We start from the raw sequence: 9,082 nt of genomic DNA on the forward strand, positions 1-9,082 counted from the left end.
CTAGGGTGGGGGAGGCCGGAGTGAAAGGAGGAAAGCGGAAAAGAGAGAAAGGGCACAAGTGAGGAGCAAGGGTGAGTCGGGAAGGGTTAGTGGTAGAGGCTAACGTGCGAAGCGCGCAAGCCCAGCGGACGGACTGACGGACGCGCCTGTGCTTCTGCTGCCGCGGCTGCGGCGCCCGCCCGAGTCACGTCGAAGCAGCGGCGGTGGCTGCGGCGGCAGCAGCGGAAACGAGAGGGGAGCAATGGCGGCCGACAGCCGAGAGGAGAAAGATATAGAACTGATTGTTCTAGATGCTACTGTGTCTGAAATACCAGAACAGGATGATGAACTCTATAATCCAGAGAGTGAACCAGATAAAACTGAGGAAAAGCGTTCAAAAAGAAAAAGGGACCGAATGGAATCTACTGACACAAAGCAACAAAAGCCTTCTGTTCATTCAAGACAATTGATTTCTAAGCCACTGAGCTCATCAGTCAGCAATAACAACAGAATGGTTAGTACAGAAGGAAAGCCAGTCACAGAGTATAAAAATGAGGACTATCAAAGATCTGAAAGATACAAACGTCTAGAAGCTGATCGGAAGACTCGTTTGTCAAGTAGTGCCTCCAGAGAACCTTATAAGAGTCAACCTGAGAAAACATGTCTGCGGAAAAGGGATCCTGAAAGGAGGGTCAAATCCCCTACACCGGATGGTTCTGAGAGAATTGGGCTTGAAGTGGATAGACGTGCAAGCAGATCCAGCCAGTCTTCTAAGGAGGAAGTGAACTCTGAAGAACATGCCTCTGACCATGAGACTGGCAGCAGTGGTTCTTCTGATGAGCAAGGCAACAGCACTGAGAATGAGGAGGAAGGGGTGCGAGATGTGGAGGAAGATGAAGAGGTGGATGACGAGGGAGAGGAGGAAGAGGAGGAAGAGGAAGAGGAGGAAGAGGAAGAGGAGGAGGAGGAAGAGGAGGAGGAGGAAGAGGAGGAGGAGGACGCAGAAGAATATGAACAGGATGAGAGAGACCAGAAGGAAGAGGGAAATGATTATGACACCCAAAGGGAGGCTATCGACTCTCTTTCCTTCACGGATGGGCCTGTCAGATCTGGTTCAGGAACAGATGGATCAGAGGAGAAAAAGAAGGAAAGGAAGAGAGCTAGAGGCATATCTCCTATTGTTTGTGATACAAGTGGAAGCTCTGCATCAGCGTCATATGCAGGTTCAGAAAAGAAGCATGCGAAATTACAATCTGCCGTTCATGTTGTCCGAAAAGATCAAACCAGTAAACTCAAATATGTCCTACAGGATGCGAGATTTTTTCTCATAGAGAGTAACAGCCATGAGAATGTGTCCCTTGCCAAAGCTAAGGGTGTATGGTCTACACTGCCAGTAAATGAGAAGAAACTAAATGCTGCATTCAGATCTGCAAGGAGTGTTATCTTAATATTTTCTGTGAGAGACAGTGGAAAATTTCAAGGATTTGCAAGACTTTCTTCAGAATCACACCACGGAGGATCTCCTATACATTGGGTACTTCCAGCAGGAATGAACGCTAAAATGCTGGGAGGTGTCTTTAAAATTGACTGGATTTGCAGGCGTGAATTACCCTTCACTAAGTCGGCTCATCTCACCAATCCTTGGAATGGACATAAGCCAGTAAACATCGGACGTGATGGACAGGAAATTGAACTTGAATGTGGAAACCAGCTTTGTCTTCTATTTCCCCCTGATGAAAGTATTGACTTGCATCAGGTCGTTCGTAAAATGCCTCACAAGAGAAGAATGCATTCTCAGCCCCGGTCAAGAGATCGTCCATCCCGTCGAGAACCAGTCCGGGATGTGGGAAGGCGTCCACCAGAAGATTATGATATTCATAACAGCAGAAAGAAAGCAAGGATTGACTATGCCCCTGAGTTTCATCAGACACCAGGGTATTTAAAGGATCCACGATACCAGGAAGTAGATAGATGGTTTTCAGGAGTTCCCCGAGATGTGTTTTTAAATGGGTCCTACAATGATTATTTGAGGGAATTTCATAACATGGGACCACCAGCACCTCGGCGAGGAATGACTCCTTATCCTGGAATGGAACAACCTCCACACCATCAGCACCATGCTCCACCTCCTCAAGCTCATCCCCTCTACTCAGGACATCACCCAGTACCACATGAAGCAAGATACAGAGATAAACGACTACATGATTATGATATGAGGGTGGATGATTTCCTTCGTCGAACACAAGCTGTTGTCACTGGTCGGAGAAGTAGACCTCGTGAAAGAGATCGGGAGCGAGAGCGAGATCGCCCTAGAGATAACAGAAGAGACAGAGGACGAGATAGAGGACGTGATAGAGAAAGAGAAAGAGAGCGATTATGTGATCGGGACAGAGACCGAGGGGAGAGAGGTCGATATAGAAGATAATGTGCTTTTGGAAGCACTGATTGTTGAAAAATAAAAAGAATCTTGTATTTTTCTTGTTGTGTATGTTTACAAGTAGTAAAATTATTTTCAACTGTCTACTTGAAGTTCATTGTGTAGAAGGATTTATTATGGCCCTCTTTGTTCCAAGCATGCAGTATAATAAGAACTGGAAAAACTCAAATCCTCCAAAAAATGCACAGTTGACAATTTGAGTTGAGGCTTTTATTGTGGCAGAATGGAACAGTCCAAGGATGTAGATATTGATTCAGTCTCCATAAATGTTCATCTACATATAATATGTTCATCCTAGAGCTTTTTGTTTGTTTGTTTGCTTTCTTTCTTTTGCATCTTGATGGATGACTGCCACAATATTTTGCTTTGATGTATTTCTAAATGTAGGTTCAGTAAAAATAATGCTGCTATCAAGTATGCAAATATTGAAATATGATGGTTTGACTGTATGGCAGTGCTGTAGAAGCCTCTTGGTTTCTCCTTTTCCTTTTTTTAATCTTAAAAAAAGTCACTTTTTATGTTTCTTCCATCTTCAATGATGAGAGCAATATTAGGAAGACGTTGCTATCTACTTTTTAGTCTTTTTAGGTAAAAAAATTCCTATGTTCAGTAGCATGGTTGATGCTATTGTTTAGCCTTCCCCTCCAAACTGTATACATTGGCTTGGAATGTTCACAACTTGCATGTGTGGCAGCAGAAGATAATTCCCATATTCTAGATTGCTACTGTTTTGTATAAAATAATTTGTAAAAATTGACAAAAATAAATAAAAGAATCACGTACCACAATAATCATTGCACCACTATTTATGATAGTCAGGACATGGAAACAATCTAAGTGTCGGTAGACGGATGAATGGATAAAGAAGATGGACACATATGTACGATGAAATATTACTCAGCCATAAAAAGAAACGAAATTGAGTTATCTGTACTGAGGTGGATGGACCTAGAGACTGTCATACATAGTGAAGTAAGTCAGAAAGAGAAAAACAAATACCGTATGCTAACACATATATATGGCATCTTTAAAAAAAAAAAAAAGATTCTGATGAACATAGGTTCAGGATAGGAATAAAGAAGCCAAAGTAGAGAATGGACTTGAGGACACAGGGAGGGGGAAGGGTAAGCTAGGACGAAGTGAGACAGTGGCATCGAAATATATACACTACCAAAAGTATAATTGTTAGTGGGAAGCAGCCACTTAGCACAGGGAGATCAGCTCAGTGCTTTGTGACCACCTAGAGGGGTGGGATAGGGAGGGATGGAGGGAGACGCTAGCGGGACGGGAAATGGGGATACATGTATACATATAGCTGATTCTATTTGTTATACAGCAGAAAATAACACAACATTGTAAACAATTATACTCCAACAAAGAGGTTTAAAAAGAATTTTTTAAGACCATAATGAGATATCACTACATCTATTAGGACAGCTAAAATGAAAAATAGTGACAATAACAAATGCTGGCATAATGTAGAATCTGATCTCTCATATATTGCTAGCGAGAATGTAAAATGGTACACTTGGGAAATCAGTTTGGCAGTTTTTTTTAAATAATGAAACATACATTTATACAACCCAACCATTTCACTCCTTGGTATTTATACCAAAGAAACAAATACCTATGTTCACACAAAACCAGTAAATGATTGTTATAGCAGCTTTAAAAAAAATTTAATTGGGGCTTCCCTGGTGGCGCAGTGGTTGAGAGTCCGCCTGCCGATGCAGGGGACACGGGTTCGTGCCCCGGTCTGGGAGGATCCCACATGCCGCGGAGCGGCTTGGCCCATGAGCCATGGCCATTGAGCCTGCGTGTCCGGAGCCTGTGCTCCGCAACGGGAGAGGCCACAACAGTGAGAGGCCCACATACCGCAAAAAAAAAAAAAAAAAAAAAAAAAAAAAAAAAAAAAATTTAATTGAAGTATAATTGACATATAACATCATATTACTTTCAGATGTACATCATAATTCTTTGATATTGGCATATGTTGCAAAATGATCTCCACAATATGTCTAGATAACATCTGTCACCATACATGGATACATTTTTTTTCTTGTGATGACAACTTTTAATACCTACTCTCTTATCAACTTTCAAATATACAATATAGTTTCATTAACTAGAGTCACCATGCTATACGTTACACCCCTAGGACTTATTTTATAACTGAAAGTTTGTATCGTTTGACCCCCTTCACTCCTTTCATCCACTCCCCACTCCCTTGCCTCTGGCAACAACTCATCTGTTCTCTGTATCTATGAGCTCAGTTTTTTTGTTTTGTTTTGTTTTAGATTCTACATATGAGAGCTAGAGCAGCTTTATTTGTAACAGCCAGAAACTGAAACAAACAAAATGTTCCTCAATAGGTGAATGGCTAAACAAACTGTAGTATACCCATATTATGAAATTAACAGGAATTAATTAATTCAGCAATTAAAAGGAATGAACTATTAATACACAACAATTTGGATGGATCTCAAAAATACATTATGCTAACTAAAAAAAAAGCGAATCTCAATGCCACACACTAAAAGATGCCATGTACATCAGCAGTCCCCAACATTTTTGGCACCAGGGACCGGTTTCGTGGAAGACAACTTTTTCCACAGCCAGGGGTTGAGGGTGTGGTGGGATGTTTCAGGCAGTAATGAGAGTGATGCGGAGCGACGCGGAGCGATGGGGAGCAATGGGGAGCGATGGGGAGCGATGAGGAGAGATGGGGAGCGACAGGGAGAGATGGGGAGCGATGCGGAGCGATGGGGAGCGATTGGGAGAGATGGGGAGAGACGGAGAGCGATGGGGAGCGATGCAGAGCGATGGGGAGCGATGGGAAGCAGTGGGGAGCGGTGGAGAGCGATGGGGAGCGGTGGGGAGCGATGGGGAGCGGTGGGGAGCGGTGGGGAGCGGTGGGGAGCGATGGGGAGAGGTGGGGAGCGATGGGGAGCGGTGGGGAGCGGCACATGAAGCTTCACTTGCCCGCCGCCCACCTCCAGCTGTGTGGCCCTGTTTCTAACAGGCTGGAGACCAGTATCAGTCTGCAGCCTGGGGGTTGGGGACCCTTGATGTACATAATATTCTCCAAATGACAAAATTATAGAGATGGAAAACATACTAGTGGTTGCCAGGGTTATGGGATGGTGAGTGGCTGGGCGAAGAGGGCAGCTATAAGACAGTAGCACAAGGGAGATCTTCGTGATGGTGGACCAGTTCCCCATCTTGACGGCACTGGTTGCTAAATGAGTCATGTGACAAAATGACATAGAACAATATACAAACATTGCGCCAATGTCAATTTCCTCGCTTTGATATTGTACTATAATTGTGTAAGATGTAACCACTGGGGGAAACTGAGTGAAACGTTCATGGTCCTCTTTCTCTCTATAGTACAGAGTGAAACTATAGTCTATATGTATTTTATGAATCTATAATCATTTTTAAATAAAAGGTTTAAAAAACAAATATTCATGTTAAATTTAACATTTCATTTATATATTGCAAAAAAAGTCTTTAGGGCTTCCCTGGTGGCGCAGTGGTTGAGAGTCTGCCTGCCGATGCAGGGGACACAGGTTCGTGTCCAGGTCCGGGAGGATCCCACGTGCCACGGAGCGGCTGGGCCCGAGAGCCATGGCCGCTGGGCCTGCGCGTCCGGAACCTGTGCTCCGCAACGGGAGAGGCCACAACAGTGAGAGACCCGCGTACAGCAAAAAAAAAAAAATCTTTAAGACACACTAAGTGAGATAAAAGCAAGGCTAAGAATGATGTATTAAAACGGTGTGCTCCTATGTATTTTTTCTTTTGGAAGGGCCATATATGCATGTATAAATGCTTATATAGTCATAGAAATTTCCTAAGTGATAGTCAATAAATTAATAACAGAGCCTGCCCCTGGGCAGGATAGACATTGGGGTAAGAGACACTTTGAAAAGTGAAAAGGGGCCGTATTAGTAATTCTACAGTGACAACAGGCACTGACAGGACAAAAATGGGAAAATCAGAGTTTATGGTCACTGATAATATGCACTCAACAGATGTCAATAATTGTTAGTTTCTTTTTTCTTCCGTATATATTTATCTATTTTCTACAAGAAAATATTTATGGCAACAGGACTAAGTTACTTTTATTAACCCTTCTTCTGAAAAAAAATTAACTTAGTTTTAAAACGTTGTTAAGCCCATCAAATATATGATAGGACATCACTTAAAACACCTCTAATTTACTCAGTGGTCAACAATGCAAATGCCTAGTGCGCCAGTCAGGTAAGGTAGATGTGTGAATTGCGCCAAGTGTAGTATTTAGGAAATGGCTGAGACTGTGACAAACTGGAAAGAACTCCAAGACAAAGCACTCAAATGCAAGTGTTTATAAGACTCAGCCTGGGCCAGAAAAACACAGCAATGTCCTGCCAGTGCCCAGTAGTGACCCCATCCATGTCTGCTCGCTAAGGCATCCTGTTCCACTGCAGACAAGTCTAATTACTAGAAAGTTCTTTATGCTGAAGTGACATTTACCTGTGGTGATTTCTCCCTATTAATCCTAGTTCTGAGCATTTCCTTCATAATGAGAATTGTGGACCCGGTTTCATAGTAAGTTGATTGGACTTGTTGGCATCCAATTAAGATCTAGTTCCTTTACTAAGTGCTCAGAGCTGCCTACAGGTAGACAATGTAACTCATGTTTGTCCTCACACAAACCAGGGTAAATGCAAACTCTGTCATTTAACAGATCTAATACATTGAAAAAGTGATTCAATCTTTACTTATCTTCCTATTCAAAATGAGAATAATAAAAACGGCCAATTTGCACAGTTGCTGTGAAGATTAAATATGGAAACGTTAAAATGCCAAGTAGATGTCAAAGAAAATGACTCCTTCTCTCAGAAAACAATTGTTATAGAGGTTACTTTGGACCTTATTGTTCAATTACATGGATTTTGTGAGAGTGGAAAATATGCAGATTTTCAGAGTAATTCCAGAGCCAGGGATCCAAGGTTGAGCTTCCTCTCTTCCCAATCTACCAGGCATGTTTCCTCATTTTGCCACTAGATGGCAGTTGCTTCCCAGAGCATTTGAGCTCCAAGGAAGTAAAATCTCCAAAGCTTAGCCAAGGCTCTCATTCATGTTACAAATCAGGTCTAGAGCCACACCAAGTAACAGGGTGTCTATCCTCTCAAGGAGAATTTGTTTCACTCAGTAACCAAGAAATTCAGAGCCCGTTCCTGAAATTCAACGGGGGAAGAGGTGATGGTCCAGAAGAGCAATTTATTACTCACTCACTCAGCTAACCTGGACTTGCTCCTGCCACAGGGCCTTTGCACTTGGCTTTCCCACCTTCCAGGATCCTCTTCCCCCAGGCATTTGTATAGCATACCCCTTTCTGTATTTACTTACTAGCTCACAGCACCCATAGCCTAAGTCCCAGCACAGCTGGGGCTGTGTTTTGTTCCTTACAGCATCCCCAACCTCAATAACTGTGCCTAGTACATACTAATTAACATTTGCCCAATAAATATCTGTCAAGTGAAGCTTAAATGAATACCTAAGTTCTCAAAAGTTGCTCATCCACTAGCTAAAATAACACTCTTTCTCTTTTCCTTAAGAAAGCAAATCCAGATGCCAGAGAAGGAGAGAGACTCTGTCTAACCAGCCGAGGAATGAATGTGGCCATGGTCCCCAACCCTCACCTGTGGAAATCACATCTCATCTCCTACATTGTTTGAGCCTCCGGTGACAATGGCAAGGCTAATAAACTGACCTGAGGTAATGGGGGAAAGTCAGGAATGATCCTTTTCTTTCCTTATCAGTAACATGGCTTTTAATAGTCATTCTGGACAAAAAGCTATTGCCAAAACCAAATACTCCTTTGTTTTGTCTTTTATCCACACCCCTATTTTATAGGTGCCTCAAACTCAAACAAATTCATTCTCTTCTTCCACAAACTGTCGCCGATAATGGCACCCCAGTCATAGGACTTCAGCTCATTGCTCTCCTTGGACACCACAGGTAACTGTCACCCCCTAATAATCCTACCTCAAGCCTCTACACTCCTCATTCCCATTCTTACTGCCATCACCCAGGGCCCTCCTTTCCCTGGGCTGTCACAAAAGTCTATTTGACAAAATGCACAGATCTATGACCTGCTCAAAACTTCCTATGGACCCTTTAAGATCAGCTTATTTCATCTCCTTTGTGAAGCCTTCTCTCTCCCTGCCTCTCTGAGTAGGATTGACCCTCTGTTCCACGTGTCTCCACTTGTTTCATGTAGATTTCTCTCATGGTATCTATTCCTCTTTATTGCAATGAATTTTTACCAGCTCTTTCTCACTAGAGTAACATGAGGGCTGGGCCATATTTTATTTATTTGTTTGTTATTGTTTTTTTTATGCCCAGCACCTAAAAATGCATCTGCAACATACTGATGGCAATAATTGGTCCCCACTACCTGCCAAATAAACCCCAACCTCTTGTCCTATCATTGAAGGGCACCAGTATGTCACTTAATTGTTTCCCCACATGTCCCATCCACTCCCGGGCATTGCTGGCCGCCCTGGGAGTCCCTGTAGCACATATCAGGGACTACCTACTGCCCGTGGAGAAAGGCCTCTGAATGATAAACTTTAGTACATGATGGTAGATCATACTGTCACCTAGTTGAGTCTAGAG

At 42.9% G+C, this 9,082-nt stretch overlaps 1 protein-coding gene across 1 annotated transcript; it reads left to right on the top strand.

Moving 5' to 3' along the window:
* Window positions 1-241: 241 nt before the first annotated feature.
* Window positions 242-2,404, top strand: LOC307055455 (YTH domain-containing protein 1-like; the record flags this gene model as incomplete). Its single annotated transcript, XM_079707689.1, has 1 exon — window positions 242-2,404. The coding sequence occupies one exon, from the start codon at window positions 242-244 to the stop codon at window positions 2,402-2,404; it is 2,163 nt and encodes a 720-aa protein (XP_079563815.1).
* Between the last annotated feature and the right edge of the window lie 6,678 nt (window positions 2,405-9,082).

This window comes from Hyperoodon ampullatus (genome assembly GCF_949752795.1).
Source record: "Hyperoodon ampullatus genome assembly, chromosome: 7".
Classification (NCBI taxonomy): domain Eukaryota; kingdom Metazoa; phylum Chordata; class Mammalia; order Artiodactyla; family Ziphiidae; genus Hyperoodon; species Hyperoodon ampullatus.